The sequence below is a fragment of the Cydia strobilella genome, chromosome 13 (genome assembly GCF_947568885.1).
Source record: "Cydia strobilella chromosome 13, ilCydStro3.1, whole genome shotgun sequence".
In the NCBI taxonomy this organism is placed as follows: domain Eukaryota; kingdom Metazoa; phylum Arthropoda; class Insecta; order Lepidoptera; family Tortricidae; genus Cydia; species Cydia strobilella.
In genome coordinates, this window is record NC_086053.1 from 129,312 (window position 1) to 146,507 (window position 17,196).

At 42.8% G+C, this 17,196-nt stretch overlaps 1 protein-coding gene across 1 annotated transcript in view; it reads left to right on the forward strand.

The window, feature by feature from the left end:
- LOC134746417 (uncharacterized) overlaps nt 1–11,091 on the forward strand; it is a 34,782-nt gene extending 23,691 nt beyond the window's left edge. The window contains exons 4-11 of the mRNA XM_063680783.1: nt 6,066–6,274; nt 6,702–6,895; nt 7,949–8,124; nt 8,244–8,740; nt 8,889–9,960; nt 10,068–10,292; nt 10,423–10,534; nt 10,954–11,091. Of these exons, the coding sequence (XP_063536853.1) occupies nt 6,066–6,274; nt 6,702–6,895; nt 7,949–8,124; nt 8,244–8,740; nt 8,889–9,960; nt 10,068–10,292; nt 10,423–10,534; nt 10,954–11,062 (2,594 nt within the window). The 3' untranslated portion in view covers nt 11,063–11,091. The remainder of the gene's footprint in view (nt 1–6,065; nt 6,275–6,701; nt 6,896–7,948; nt 8,125–8,243; nt 8,741–8,888; nt 9,961–10,067; nt 10,293–10,422; nt 10,535–10,953) is intronic.
- The last annotated feature ends 6,105 nt before the right edge of the window (nt 11,092–17,196 follow it).

Below are 17,196 nucleotides of genomic sequence, written 5' to 3' on the forward strand. Positions count from 1 at the left end.
GTGAGTGGGCTACAATACGGGGTTGCCTCCTGCCTGATTACACCTAGCCTTTCTAATTCGTCTAACTCCTCTTTTACCTGTTCCCTATACGCCAATGGTACCGGGTAACTATATTTCACAAAAGGGGTGTCGTCCACCAACTCAATGACGTGTTCGTATTTGTTAGTCAGCCCTAAATTGTCCGTAAATACTTTACAATGCTTGTCTAGTACCGGCATTAAAAGTTCCCTTTGTTCATTACTTAAGGCTGAATCGCCCAGGTAGTACCCTTTATTTTTTTCACTGTCAGAATCATTATCCAATCCACTACGCCCTATCGGCCTAATATCTCGGCTGAGTACCGAATTAATAGTAGCCGCGTTCGCCTCTCCCCCTAACCTTTCAACCTTGCAATCTGTATTCAATCTGACACAAGACTTGACTCCCAAATGCTCGATAGTCAATGTCCGCTCGCTACCGCAGTTCACTACCCCCTTTACTCTTTGTAACCAATCGTACCCCAGGATCAATGATCTAGGTAACCGTCGCATAATTAGTACGGGTGCTTCTACTAAAGTACTTCCCAACTGAAACTCTATTAGTACTAGACGGTTCGTGCTCTCGCTTCGCGATCCAAATGCCCCGTGCACTTGTATTGCTGGAATAGCGATCGCAGGTAAATTCCCATTCTCCCTTTGAATAGAATCGTGCAACTCTCTAGTCATTCCGCTAACCTGACTCCCCGAATCAATAAGCGCATTTATATCCCTCCCGTACAAACACACACATATTTCCGGTAACCTAGGTAAAGAATAGTCAAACCCTAAGTTGTCCAATTCATCGGTTTCATGGAGCATCGTGTACATTCTCACTCCTCCCTTTGTGCAAAACCCACAAGCAAAGTCCATTTCATTACATTCTGCCACGTTGCTAAACTGGTCCTCCAATAAGACGCCTATGGCCCTAATTACTGACTGACTACTATAATTGTCAACGCTTGCACCGCCTTTCAACAATCGTTTTAGACCCCCTTCGCCTACTCCCAGACTCTGTCCTGGCTTCCATCCATTGTTAGTTAAAATTTTATAAGCCACATCTGTCCTTACTCGCTCCGAAGTCCCTCTATCCCCCGTACTACACAACATTAAACTATCGGACCTCGATTGTGTGGGGAAGTCTAGTTTTTTGACTGTCCCTCCCCCACATGTTTCATTTGAGTAGAGCTTTCTCCCTCTTTCACAAAGGCAATAGCCGGTCTAGTGCTGACCCCTTCTCGCTCAACCCCAGATAATGCAGGTCTGTTAAAGTTTGTCCTGTACCCAAATCGACCCTGGTGATAACCCCGTCCTCTCATCGAGCTTCCCCTGCTCCTCCACCTATTAGCTGAAATTGTCGCCACGGTAGGACGTGCAAGTGGAGACATGTTGTACCGTCCTCCTCTAGAGCTACTACCGACTACCCCTCTCGCGACCCCCCTTGACTTCTCAACTATATTTTGCTCCAAGCTTCTCAGAAAGTTCGCCCCGCTCATGATGTTAACTTCCTCAGTCCTAGTAAACCACAACCTCTGTATATCTATCGCGTAGTGTCGCATAATGGAATTTACTAAGTCTCGCTCGCTAAATGCAATAGTCAGCGACTGCATTGATTCGGCATGCTCGGCAAAATGCTCAGACATCGTCATTCCTGAATCGCTCGTATATACTGCATTAATCAGCCTATACCTCACGGACTCCTGAATCTGTTCAGTCCAATAGTTTCGTCTAAAATCAGCCTCGAAGTCGGCGAATGTAACCCACCCCTTCGAATATAAATCCATAACCTTACGGGCGTGCCCAGTAATGCAACCTAGCGCTATATCAATCTCGCGATCTGATCCATTTACTGCCCTTATATACTTCTTTAACCGCTTTAAAAATGCAATAGGATTAGTGAATGGTTTACCGTCGAAACTCGGCTTGCTAACAGAGGGTTGTACCACATATAAATTCCGAGCCTCTGAAGCTGTTGTTACGGTACTCGCGGATGCAATACTAACCGACCCCTGCTTGTCGATTCCATCACTTCCTGCACTAGCTACCCCTGTCACCTCACTTATAGAACCGCTCGCACTTTCCCTTCGTACCCCGCCCGCATTCGAACTCAGCTGTCTTAGTTTCTCTTCGAATTCGTTAATTTTATTCAAAATCAACTCTAACGTCGCATTTCCCCCGGCTTCTGTTCTCTCGTTCACCTCTACCTCGCTAGTATTGGTCCGGCCTAGTCCTACCTGTCTCGCATTGCGTCTCCCTCTACGCGACGACATCTCTTACAAATCTGTATTAACGCAATCTGTACTAAATCTGTACAATTGTAATCTGTAAATCGGTACTATTGACCGTTCGAACCCACCAAGGTTAAGTTAGTTTATATTTTGTACAACCTTTGTCATATAATAGATAAAATTTAGACAGTAGCGAAATGTTTATAACGGATGTTAACGAAGCTCAAAATGTGCTACAAGCATATGAAATCTCAAGGCCCAAGGAACTTAGTCTAAGATATAAGCAAGAAGTAATGTCTCAAACGCCGCAATCTCCTCCGTGGAACCCTGTAAATGTTACATATTTGAGACATACAGTTTATTTTTGCATCCTTATACATAAGGTAAATGTAAATGCACAATATATATACATGATAACAAGCACAGTGTGTCTCTTATCCCACCTCGTATTAAACTCAAAATCTCTCTCTCATAGACCCGGTCACGATTCCTACGTTGTGTTCTATTTTTATGCTATTAAAATAGATCTAGTCGTATCGTTATTTCGAATACGTACTTAGATCCTTGGTCACACGCACCATTTTCTGTGGTGGTACAATGAGGATCGTCTAGCTTAATTGATTTGTGATCGAGTGCCTTAGAGAAAATTACCTTCCTTTCTTGTCTTAATAGGAAACAAAACCAACACTGCAGTTAGGGGACATTTCGGTCTCCGGGTCAGTCGTTACTAAGGTCAATATATTAACTGGAGTGAGTACTTTGTTCGGCGGACAATGCAGACTCATCACTCACTCTACCTGATTTCTCCGAGATTTTGACGTAACGAATTTAGTTCAATGCGATATAGTTCTAAATAGTTAACTATCCTGGTATAAATAAGGACCGATTTATTTTCTAGCGCGACCGATCAGGTTAGAATATGTGATTGAGTTGATACATGTATGAGGCTCTTAGCCCATCGTGTACGACCGATATCGTTCTGGTACAGGGACGCCCTACGCCGATCCACGGCCCTTAAACATTGTTATTGGGGGCAATTGACCTCCTTATCGCTGCGAAGCGTTACGTATTCCCATTGTCCAAAGGACCGGTACTTAATAAATTGGGTTCTAGACCCTCCCCCAGTAACCATGGTTCTATATTTATATATATATATATGTATTCAGATAAAGAGTTTTGGTTTGGCCAAACCAAGGTCGGAGGTCAATTGTAAGACATGACGTGTTTTGGGTACCAAGTTATCGCCGCCGCCACGCCGCTCGGACTAAGTACTTCAGTTTCGCCTTTTAGCGGTCAAATTTAATTCAAATTTAAATAATTGCCTCAATATCCCGTACTCTGCGTCACCACCCAAGTTTCTCTTAAGTACTTAGTATCTGTTACCTATCTGCCCAGTGAATACCTACTCAAGCTCCCGGCTGCTCAACTCCCACTCTGGATCTCGCCTCTGCACTCGTTGATTTAATCAGCATGACGAATAGTACTGCTGTAGCCTAGTGCCAGTACTCATATGGCTTGAAACTTAATAGAGTATCTTGGGCCTAACTCAATTGTTATGTAGCATTAAGTAGGTCAACTACCATTGGCTGTGTCGCCTCTGGCTCACTGCATCCTCAGACCTAAGTCGGAGAGGGCTCTAATTCCCTTCCATGACAATTCAGTTGTTTGGCTTTAGTTTAGTCCCCTTTACTCATCTAAATTTAGGTAGTAAGGAGTAGTGTATCTAGTAGTGACCAAGTGAAGTAAGTATCGTGACAGAGTTGTATGAGAGCGGGATTTTTAGTACTGGAGATTCGATCAGGCTCATCTCATGAGTTCAGGATAGTATCCGTGGACTGGCTATAATTATACTTAAACGAAGTCTGAGTCTAGCGAATCTCCATTATTAAATACCCGGGGACGGGTCTTAATCTTAGTAATAAAAGAAGGTAGTATCAGTTTAATTATTTTATTTCCAAATTTTTTTTTAAACTTTTATCTACCCAGACACTTGGGTAATCTAGACTAACACAAACGAAACTGGTTGATTATTTAGACCGCGAATGAATGCAGTGGCATTCATCCGTAGGCCGGACATTCCATTCCTAGCGCCATTCTAATCAAGGGGAAAACGAAATGTCCAAATGAAAAACCCCTTCGGCATCAATCAATATAATATATGTATATACGTGTATATATGTACATCATCGTTATACTAGTGCATGCTTGCAATTTTCTACTCAAAAGAATATTTATTTAATCATTGGTATCACCGAGGTTGAGACACACTGACTTATCATACATTATTCTAGAAAAGCATCTTATCTACAGCGCGTCTAGGTAGTTTCACAGTCAGACCTCAAAGTGGTCCCATTACATTTAAATCTCGCCCATCTCAATATCTACCCGCGAAGAATCCCCCCCGGCCCTGGGACCTCTAACGACTCCCCCGCGACGACAGCAGACTCCCTTATTCCAGATCTCCCGACATAATGCCGCTAGTAAAATGGTAAGTATGATCACCCCCACGACAGCGACTCCAATTTCTATTTGGTTCCACTGCCGGATCCCTTGTTTCTGCCCCGTGGGATAAATGTTGTAAGCTATCAGATAGGTATCCATTTTACCCAATCCGCAGCAAATTGTGAAGCTTTAGCTCTCGATTCTATTACCAAAGCTGTGAAACAACCTGTGACTTACTATGCATAAAGTTAGAAATACTTTACCCGGACTCCCGTAGCCCCACTTATTCTCTTAGAATTAGCTCCTCGAAGCCTCTCGAGTCGCATAAACTCCCACCTCAGTGGATCACAAACACTTCTATTTATTTACACTAGTAATGGCACTCCACTCTCCCGCGATGTAAACTTAGCCCACCAATCACTCAGACTCTCTCTCTGAACGTGACTCGAACCTTTCGCCGGACTTGCTCGACTCGCGCCCAAATTCAGACTGACTTCCAAATCCCGTTCCCTGCTTTGCCTCCCGTTCCAAGAGACTCCTCCCCCTGGAAAGAGAGATGGTACCCCCAAATAAATCTGTCCGGGCTTCATTTTTCGGCCCATGCGTTCACATGCTCGTGATTGGAGAATGACCATTCGATCATCTTAGATCCCGCCCTCCCCAATTCTCAGTAAATGTACCTTTTTTTTTTCGCCACAGTTTTTTTTTCACAATTTCGCTTCCGTCAACATCTGTTATCAATTCGCATTGACTGGCTATTCCAAAGAATCAATTGTACAACTAAATTTATGTCTTCCCGTCTTTGCCTAATTGCCTTAGCGTCGTGTTGCACCCATTGTTTCTTTCCTCTTAATTCTTTGGGCGTAGTTATTTTAGTGTCAATAAATCGTGAATTGTTTTTGTTTAACTTAATGGCTATAGATTGGGTTTTTGTCTAATTTTCGAACAATTCTGACTAAAATTTACCAACACCCTAACCCTTGTCACGCTTTCTAAAATTTATGACAATACGTTATTGGAAACCATTTCGAGTATAATAAATGGACAGATAAATCCATGTCAACCATCTCACTGTTTTTATATTTAAGTGGGGCTCCCATACAACAAACGTGGTTTGTTTGCCGTTTTTTGCGTAATGGTACGGAACCCTTCGTGCGCGAGTCCGACTCGCACTTGGCCAGTCCCACGAGGCATTCTCTACCAGTCAACCTCAGGGCAAAGCAGAAAAAATTGTAGGCGGTGCATTTACAACTAAAACAATCGTTACTATCAATAGCACATACAACAAATAATCATTTACATAGAAATAATCTTACGCCCTTGATAAAGTTCACATATTGAAATTGGCAAACAAGCGGTTGACGTTGAGTTTCCCCGGCAGACTGCGTGCACCTGCAGCTGTACCGCGACGCGCGCTCGCGCTACAACGCCGCGGCGGGCGGCGTGAAGGCGGCGCTCTCGCTACAGCAGTTTCTCGGCGCCGAGGCGGGCTTCACGCTCGACAAGCACTCCAACACGCTGGCGCTCATCTGCCGCGACCTTGTCGCTATTCTCGCCTTCGAGACTCGGGAGCGGCTCATACAGTGGCAGGTACTGCTTTCTTTTAGTAAAATACACAGAAAAATGCGGTTATTATCTAGTAACTAAATTTAACAAGCGTTTTTAGTGAAATATGTATATTATTTTTACCATAAGGTAAAACAGGCTTAAATTGAACCTTGAGGTATTCCAAACTATTTCTTGGACCGTGCTTATTTACTCTTAGTACTTATTAAACTAACTAACTAATTATTAACTAGTTACTTGCTAAGTTCTACTTGAAAGGTGACATACTGAGGCACTGTCAAAGTCACTTTTAAATCTACTGACTTGTAATAAATGCTCATCATTTACATAATCAAATGCCTTTGATAGATCACTTAAAAACACTTCAAAGGCATTGGCCTTTTCCCGGGCATTAACGAAACATTGTATCGTGCTGGATATTTTGGAAACTGTATGCTAATATTATGTGCAGGTGAAAGTGAACCTACACCTGGGCGAAGCCCGGCAATACCTGGTGGTGCTAGGCGCCGGGGCCGGCACCGGCACCGGCGGCGGCAAGCGGCTGCCGGCGGGCCCGGCGCGACTGCTGCTGCACGAGCGCCGCTGCGCGCTCACCGCCGGCGTGCCGCCGAGGCTGCTGGGCGAGTGGCAACTGCAACATCTCAGGTAAAACCACCAGCCATTAGGGGTGTTTAATCGAAACGAGCCAGAGAAGGCAACGAGAAAATAGTAAAATAGAGGTAGATAGGTCTTTGTAATCACAATTCATTCAATCATTCATTCAAAAAAACTATTGCCCAGCCGGGAATTGTACTCGGAACAACCTGTCAAAAAATGTATTTTTAGAACAATTCTCTGTACTTATTGTTATGTTTCTGTTATTCCCTGTGTCCAAACCGAGACCAAATTATGGTACATGTCATCTTTAAACTTACGTCATTACTGTCATTACTGAATAGATTACAAAAGGGTATCTGTTGGTCATTAGCATATCTTTCTAGCGCTGGGGCGTTTACCTTTACCGCCGACTTTACGACGTCATAGTCACTACCCGCCACTATTTCCGCGCTTGTCATCTCATATATTTGTATTCAGGACATTATACTGAATGCATTGATACCATATTTACCCATATCCGAGATGACTTGAACGGAAAGTAACCTAAAACCTGATTTGCCACTCTACTTAACTATTATATAGGTACATTTAAATATATTTTTCTTCAGTCGGTCCCTCAATACTGAGGATCGTGACATCATGTCCTTCTGTTGAAGACTGGGTTCCTCCATAGGGTTCTGTTCCTCGCCAAGCGCATGGCCTCTTGCAGTTTTAATTTCGTAGGTGCCGTAATTTGAGCACACTATCTAGTAGGGGGAGGGCCCTGAGGTCATTATGGCTCTTTCCAGGCTATCCGGAGAGTGCGACGTGAAAGGTGTCCGAAGTATGTAAGCATTTGGTCCTGGCACATCGTTGACAACCGGCGTTGTATGCGTAGCTCCTCCAGTTCCTAGTACATTTAAGCCTTTATAAGGCAGAGGGAATATATTTCCCACATGATTTTAGACTTTGTTTCAATGTGATAGGGTTCAATTTTGCATAATTTTTGACACCCTTATGCCTTCTAAAGGGTTAAATTAATTAAGTAAATATATAATATGACTGGCATTTTTATGTATTTTTAAGTTTTCAAATTTTTGAATAATATAAAATTGTCTGCAGGCGGTATGGTGTAGTGGAAGGCAAGTTCTGCTTCGAGGGTGGCTCTCATTGCGGCGCAGGCGAGGGTCTGTTCGTGCTGACGACGGACCAGGCGGCGGCGCTGGCGAGGGACTTCGAGTTAGCCGCTCAGGGCCGGCTGTCGCCGCGTCGGCGTCCGCAGTCTGCAAGGGCTGACGGTAAAGACACTCATGAATAACAACGTAGTATGAATCCATCATGTTTAAATATATGTGTCGTGCGTGTAATGACTAGTCTGTATCTATAAAAAGTATTTAATTACTACATTTCCATGCAGGAGCCGAAAGCCCGAAATCTACCAAAGCTTTCCGACCAGATACTCGGTTGTCGGAGCTCAACGCTGGCGAGCGTTCGCTTCCTACAGACTTGCGTCTAGAAGATACGTCAACGGCGCGAAGAATGGGCTCCCCCTGGGGCTCGGCCGAGCGAGACGGCGATACAGCGTCGGTCCACGGGGAGTGGGCACCTGGCGTAGCGTTAGAACGTTGCATGAGCTGCATGTCTAAACTAGGAGCGCTGTCTCGCTCATCCACCGCCGCCACGCCCGGGACGTTTAATCCCGCGTGGACCATGGATGCCTTACAAGAGAAAGAGAGCGACGCCCCGCCGCGGCCGCCTAAGCCCGCGCGGCTGGAGCCCGGGCGACCGCCCGAGCTCCTGCGGTTGGAGCTCGGGCGTCCCCCTGCTCCGCCCCCCAACGCTTGCTGTCAGCAAGACGACTCCAAAGTCGGTCCTTATGAAAATTATGACGTGCCTAAAGTTCACCCTGCTGAGGTGAGACTCATTTATTTTTGAATTTTAATTACATATTCGATACAAAACATTTGCGTTTTACATCTCTCACTTGATGATGATATGGTGAAGCAAAAAGTAGCATTAGCTATCGGAAATTTCTTATTTACTTATACTTTTTTGTTACCAGGTGGAAGGAGAATATTACGATACTCCTAAAAGACTCAAGGAATGTCTAAACGAAGAGCTATTTAAAATAACCAAGAGCTCAACATCGAACGCTATTATTTTAAAGAAACCTTGCGGATGTCTTCTTAAGTTCGGCAAACGACGAAGAGAGGCAACAGTGGTGGAGACCGAGGAGGGTCTGGAACCGGCGAATTGTCCATGCCGGCGAGTCACAGACTGGGCACACAGTTGGATAAAACTACCCTACTGCAGGAAAGCCACGACACCCACCGAGGCGTCAGTACCGAACAAGGAGAATGTGACGCCGAACAGCGATCGGACAGCGCTGTACGCTACTATAGACGTTTCTCGAAAGACGAAGCGGAAAGCGTCGTTAGTTGGCGAAGCGCAGAACGCGGAAGTAGACGACGGACCTCTTGCCAACTACGAGAATTTGAGCTTCGCATTATCTTTAGAACATTACGAGAATGCACGTACGTTATTACGAAAAGCCGGCGTGACGCAGGCTGAACTGGATGCTATCAGCGCAAACTTGAGGCCTATTGGACTGCCGGCGCGAAGTTGCGCCTGCAGTGCCTGTCGCCAGCCTACGTCAGAGTACCTCCTCATGGAGCCCGGTATCGAACCCGGCAAGCTTAAAGCACCTTCGGGCTACACGCCCATGTCACCCATCGGCGGGTTCGCTTTCCACACGCTGCAGCTGCCCGCGCGCGCCGCAAGGAACCTCGGCGAGGAGAAGTCCGCCAGCAATCCCGCGTTATGTCCTGCCGCGCGTGCAGCGCTACGCACAGGAGAAGCACAAGTAACCACGCGAACTGAACGTGCGCGGGTAGAATACCGCAAGCGTTCCAGCTCTGCCGACTCCTCGCGATTCCTGGAAGACGTCAAGGAGTTCGAAGGCAGCGCTGGTAGTCGAGGGTCTTCCTCGTCAGTGGAGACACTGCGAGCGCGCGCCGCGTCACCTTGCGGCTGCCACAAACTATCTGACGCCGATAGTTCAGAAGCGTCAAAGGCGCGAGCGGCGGCGCCGGGGGCGGCCGGCAACAGAGATTCGTCTAGCAGCAACGACTCAGGTTAACTATTACTTTTCGACATCTCACTTATAGCATAGAGAAGTAAGTAAGCTACCTGTGTATTATTATTGGCTATTCATGTTTGTAACTTATTAATCTGTGTCCAGGTGTAAGCAGCAGCAGTCGAGCGGGAGAATTCGAGTTGCCGCTCACGACAGCGGCGGCGCGACGACATTACCGCTCTGCGCGGCGCGCGGCGCTGCCGGCCGGCACCGCGCCGCCGCGCCGCGCGCGCTCCTCCGACGCGCCGCGACTCGGCGCGGCCGACCCTACGCATAAGTCGTCGTCGGCAGAAGCCGAGGTGCCGCTGTTATCTCTTAAGGCACTTAGAGGTACGTATTATACAATGCTTATCACTGAAACAAAAACGTTGTTTACCTATATACTTCTACTATTTCGTGTCAATAATCTATGTCGTACATATTTTTTCCGCAGAAGATTTAACTCAGTATCTGTTTACAGGAGTGCTGGACACGCACAGCTCGTCGAGCGGTGCGTCCGACATGTCGGACTACATCGAAACTCTCTCCATCTGCTCTTCTCATTCATCCAGCGACACACCGGTCACAATGCGGTGAGTTTGTGATGTCAATTAATCTGTACAAGATTTAAATTCACAAGAATATGCAGTTTTACGGTAGGTGTTAATAAGCTGTTTTAATATGGGCCATCAACATTTTTATAACAAAAGAAGGTGAAACACAAGTATGTTGTTATTGATACCTATTGTTATTTTTTATTTATGGGTATTTTAGCTTGAAATTATCATTTTTAATTGAATTGAAACTTGATCAATGCTGTTTCAACTGAATTAATCCTTCTCGAATCTTGCTCGTAGACGTGATGGAAGTACAGTCATGCGGAACGAACTTCGCGGTTTGTTATCTTGCGTTGCTGCCGTACTTTCGTTTGACATATTGAGGAAAAAATGCAACCAGCGCAACTCGATAACCAACCGGGCATTGTCATTATCTAAAATGTTGTACTTTGCAGGGCGGGTCGGCAATGTGCGAGCGTGCTGCGACCGCGCTCAGGCAAGGAGTACCAACCTCTCGGCGCGCGACTGGCTGCTACCTCGCATCTTTACTCCAACCTACCTTGAACAGCACTGCCAACTTTTTCTAGAACTATTACAACTAGGGGCGTAGCCTGATGAACATCGTTTATAGGTAATGCCAGTCGAAACTATATTAACGTTATTGACATTATTGAAATGACATGTTGTCGCATCTGTCATGCCGCATGACAGATGCGTGATGCGATTACCGATACATGGTACTTTTCCACTGTCATTTGTCGATTAACGATTGTCAACTTGGCTATGCCACATTTTCAAACGATTTGGAACTAAAAGAAAGTAATTTTTTGCATATACGTTACCGATCAGTTACAGTACTTGGGATAACATACCTATAAGTAAGAGTATAACAACTGACGCATACGTGGTGGACTAGTGAATTTTTACGAAACAAACTGAAAACTTTCGTAATTATAACGTTTCGTCAGTACCCCCGCGCAATGATCGGAAGAGTGAGATAAATTATTGTTAAATTTGATTACAAACGTGTTAAGTGAATTGAATACTGTGTATTTCTGTACTTATGTAGGTAGATGTAACTCTGTCCGTGTGTGTGTCCGTCCACTGGTAGCGCTCCGGCGGAGCCTTCTCTTATACTACTTTTATTTTATTTCTACTAATTTTTTTTGTACATCAAAATATATAAATGTAAAATAAATTGAAACTTGGGTCTTAATATATTAGAATAAATTGCTATGAACATTAGTGAAATTGTAATAAATGATGATCATGGTGAAATTTCTAATAATTAAAAGTATAATTCCAATTCCAATAGAAAGCGACATTATAATCACGCCGCTGGATTGAATTGAACCATGATACTCGTATGATAATGGTAATGGCCAGTATATAGTACGGGTAAAAATCTCAAATTGAAGTGTGTGTTGCTGCCCATGCCGCTTGCAGTGAGAATTGGAAATATACCATAAAACAAACCGGCGCGACGCGCAACTAAACGAATTACAAGACAGGTCTTATAAATAGTTGTTAATTTTTTATTCAAATACACTATAATATATTAGCCTAAGACTCAGCCAAATATAACTTATTTCTAGTCATTTATACTATGTAAATAGATGCGCTCGAGGCGGAGTGGGCGGAGAGGGTAGGTGTATGTACATAGGCGGGTGTTGTAATATTTTGATACAGAGGTTTATGACTGTACAAGTGTATGTACATGAACTCGACATAGCAATAAGAGTGCAACCACAGGTGATCGAACGTGTAATATATTTATTATAGTTAATTATATTATATTATATAGCGTAGAGCGGTTAGTGAAAGGAGCGGCCCGCGGCCGCAAACGACCGCATTTCATATTGAAACGATAACTAATTGATTTTTTTTTGTTACATCCATCTTAAATAAAAAAAGAACTAAAATCGGACTAAACAGTACCTAATTGCTCAATACAAATTTGTATTCTTCAAGATTTCTGTAATAAAACGAATAAAATATTGCTAAGTTCTGCATTCGCTGTCGTAACGTAACACATGTTATCGACATCGAATAAGAATAAAGACGGAAAAGAGCGTTCTATTTTATCTATGTTTAATATTGCAGTTGCCTCGCAGAAAACACCTGAACATTCTGTAATTAAGGATGATTTAGATTACATGAAATGAATTGAATTTGTACAGAACAGGAACCCTGTTAACCTTATGCCTTTTGTAATAACGTTCACCAATGAACAGTTATCAGTGTGGGCGATGGTACTTCCAAAAGTAGGCGGGGATTTTCCAGATTTAGATGATAACACTCGTAATCATAGTGTTGCTGCTTTAAACCTGCAGTTTTAAAATTTTGACACATTTTCTACTGTTTATTTATAAAGCATAAGAAACAAATTAACTAAAATAAAAAAGTTAAAGAATGCCGAGTTACAAGCTAGGTAGTTAATCGAAATATAACCGGAATTACGGACACTGTGTGTGTAGTACTGTTCTATGTTTGGTCGATGAGATATTATGATATTAAGAGGAAATGGGACGGCCGTTTCTCCATACAAACGTAGTCCCCATTTTCCTCTCTGGATATCGACATTAATTATTGTTTTTTTTTAACATAATTTTTTATTATTGTAAAAAATTGGATTGAAAAACAGTTTTCATAAAAAAAAAAATGCTCATAACTCTTATAGTAATTAAAAATGTGAAAAAATCCAACGCAGGGGCAAAGCTGATGTGGTTGATAGTGGGTTGATATAAGTACAACTAATTGTTTCAAAATATTTTCAATAATGTTAGTTAATATCCAGAGAGAAAAATGAGGATTACGTTTGTATGAAAAGTCGATTTCACGCGGGTCCTCCACTTTCGTCTTAAATTGTAAATGAAAAGGTTGCAGATATTAGTGGAGTGGGGGGTGAAGAGGAGGGGAGGGGTGGTGGGGAGGGGGTTCGGGCCGCGGGAAGACTGGATAGTGCAGGTTGTGTAGAGTGCGCTAGTAACTGAATTTATATTTAACTAATGTTAACAAACTGGACATTTCTCAATAAAACATGACTATGAACATTTGTTTCATTTCAAGTTTTCCTTAACCTATGGAAATATGTTTGCTATCTTTGGGTTTTTAGACAGAAGATCCTATCACATGGTAAGTAGTCATGTTTGGAGATTAGTTAGAATTACCTAAAGGAAATCCCCTCTACAAAGATACATAACAATGAATTCAGGAGACTGTTCATAAGATGTTAAGATTAGCGAAGCTGAAACTGAACGACGCTCAGCGCGTACAGAATCACGATTTCCTTCAAAAATGTTAAAAATGACGCGACTTTATCATCCCACGACATTATTCTTCGACTTAACAACCCTAATTAGCGGCTCGAGACAAAAGACGGTTAATGAGTGGGCTGCGCGCGAGTGCGAGCGAGACGCAACACCCGCCCAAACGACAAGGAGGGTCGCCAATTTTCTTAAAAAGATCCTGACAAGATTTACTTTTTCTTTTAGCTTTTCCTCTTCATGATAGATAACGGATCCGTTTTTTACGAGTCAGAAATATTGACAAATAATGTCTCGTGTTCGGGCTGGCGGCCAAAAGTTGATTAATGATGAAGGGGAAAGAATATAGTCCGTCGGGGTAGCTTGAGGAGGCAATTATTTTAAGAAAAGAATAAGATTACGTGACACGCAGAACATTCCCTCAGAGTGTCACTTACGAAGTACGATCGCTTTTTCAACGAGTTTTTTGAGAATGCTTGAAATCTATGATTTGATATGACACTGTCTTTGTATTCAAAAACATGAAAATCAGAAAAAAAATAGCTTCTACCAAGTCTTCTATCCGTCTCCGCGCGTCTAAGTATGATAAGTTTGCGCCGAGCGCCGACGTGACGTGGCAGCGACAATGTTTAGCGGCGTCATACTCGCACGCAGACGCCTAGCAATTGGCGCGTAGACTTAGCGTAGACTTTCAGAAGTATCGAAAAAACGGGACAAGGGCGAGGTTCCGCACTTTTTAGTATTTGTAGTTATAGCGGCGACACAAATACATCATCTGTGAAAATTTCAACTGTCTAACTATCACGGTTCATAAGATACAGCCTGGTGACAGACAGACAGAAGTCTTAGTAATAGGGTCCCGTTTTTACTCTTTGGGTACCCTATTACTAAGACTCCGCAGTCTGTCTGTCTGTCTGTCCGTCTGTCACCAGGCTGTATCTCATGAACCGTGACAGTTGAAATTTTCACAAATGATGTATTTCTGTTGCCGCTATAACTATAAATGCTAAAAACAGAATAAAATAAATATTTAAGTGGGGCTCCCATACAACAAACGTGATTTTGCTGTTTTTTGCGTAATGGTACGGAACCTTTCTCTCTACTCGCACTTGGCCGGTTTTTTAAATTCAAGATGTGAGAAGCAAATTGGTGGCAATAACCATTCTAAAGTTACATTTCTATTTTCTTGGTCTTTAAGTCTGAACGCTTGAGAACAAATGCACCCTCCTGCATCCGTCCGTAGCGAACAGCTCGCAACAATGTCAAACGCCACTGAAGCAAACTCATTCTTACTTCAAATTAGCAAAGTTCTATTAAGTGCTCAATGTGTGCTCGTTACAATTTTAGGGCCTTTGAAACTAGGTACTTAATTTCTTTGTAGGGTAGGTGCAAACTAACTTCTATGCAGGGGGGTCAGTTATCTCTGCAGCTGACTGTACCTATAGCTTTATCTCCTGTATCTCTTGTCAAAGCTTAAAGTTTAAGTTAAAACTAACAATAATTGGACCAGGATACTGTATGTCTTTATTAAATAAACGGATTGAATATTCAATAAAAGTTAGCACTCTTACAAACCTCTGTTAAATTTTGTTTCTTTCTAACAAACAGAAATGTCAAAATGACGGTTAGGGACAAACGACCATCAACGGTGTGTTGTATTTAAAAAAAAACGTTCATGAATAACGCCATAGGCTTGGATTAGAGCCGCAAGCGCCGGAAGCAGCTAAACGGTCACACATACCGCCAGCCACCACTCCCGATTGTATTTACAACATTAACTACAAGCTTTACGACCCTCTTTACGACTTACCAAATACGGCACTTTATTGCTAACACATATTGGAACTATTAAGTGGGCACCTGTATGCTGTATGCCTAATTTAGATGTTTGGTGATTTGAAACAAAATAAACAGGTAATCAAAATGTAAATAGTGTAAACAAATGTTTAATAGTCCGAAAACACAGATATTTGATGGTTGACTGGTAGAGAATGCCTTTAGGCATTAAGTCCGCCATTTGTACTTTATTTGTTATATTGTGCAATAAAGTTTAAAATAAATAAAATAAAATAAATATTTTTATTAGAACTTTTTATGATTATGATCGAACGATGAATTGAACAATTGCCATCAGATATATCGGAGCGGCTCAAATATAATCGAATTTAAACTGTTGTGAGACATACTAACATCAATAATACGTGCGGCAGTACGCAATACACGGTCATCGTGAACGCTGCTCGCACTATTGGTGCTTGAGAAAGGAGACCTAGGCTCTCCGAAACATGTCGCGCGAGTGACTAAAACAAGAGACACAAATATATTTGAAAATACGTTATAATTTCTTGATAATCAATCTAAAGGCATTGTTCAATCATTTGTTGAACACTGCTCCAGCACCTATATCTAATGGTGACTATACCTACTTACAGGCATCGTCAATTCGTCATTCAGAGAGCGGCATCGCGCACAACAATGTCTGTTAGTGTCATTTTAAATTTGGATTTGTCATCTCCATATCTTTTTTAACTTTTTTAAGTAAATAAAAACTTGGTGCGGCCTAATATACTGTATTTTATTGTCGTAATGGTGTATCAGTTGAGAACACCTGAAAGCATTTTTTTATAAATAAACCAATTACACTAATGAATAAGCCATAATGTAAGCTTGTAAAGTGAATCCAACAGTAAACTGCACAATACTTTTATCTTAGCTCTGAACTAGCTTAGGCTTAATCTGTCTCGAGAAGAACGACGTAAGTCCCATGCTAATAACGTAAGTTTATGTCCTTGTATCCTAGCAAAGCAACAAGCAACACACGTGTAAAACGTCGGGTGCGATTTGGCGCCTCGTGTTCGCTGTCGGCTTTGCTGTGCTTGAAAGTGGGACAGTAGCTAAGTGTAAATAGGCACAACAATGAAATAAGTATACCTACACTTATAGCAGCTCGGTAGAGCAGAAAAGGTGAAGCTCTTCCTTTCTAATTGTGTCAAAGCAACGTACAAATACGAGAAGTCTTGCTCTATGACGGTCTTTACTGCAATAAATTTTATTTGCTGGTGCCACATTGACCTTATCGACTGTTTTTTCTTTATGTTGAAGTCACATCTATCTACGAGTATGTGGGCTAAGGCTAACGTAGCTCGTAGTAACGAAGTGGGTGCTGTAAATATAGAAAGGTGTATGAAAGTGAATAAAACAAGCCACAGCGGAGAACGACTGACGCGGGACCAATCACTAGTCACCTCCTCAGCAACTGGCCGAAAAAATCTACACGACAGCCACAAGTTCCTATTCAAGTCGAAGCTAGTAGAAAGTCCGCGGAAAAATAAAAAACAAACATTGAGTTATTGCTATTCAGCTGAAAAAAGAGGTTTATCTCCTCAGCATCACGTGTCTCATCATCTGATGCACCGCACTCGTTGATCTTCA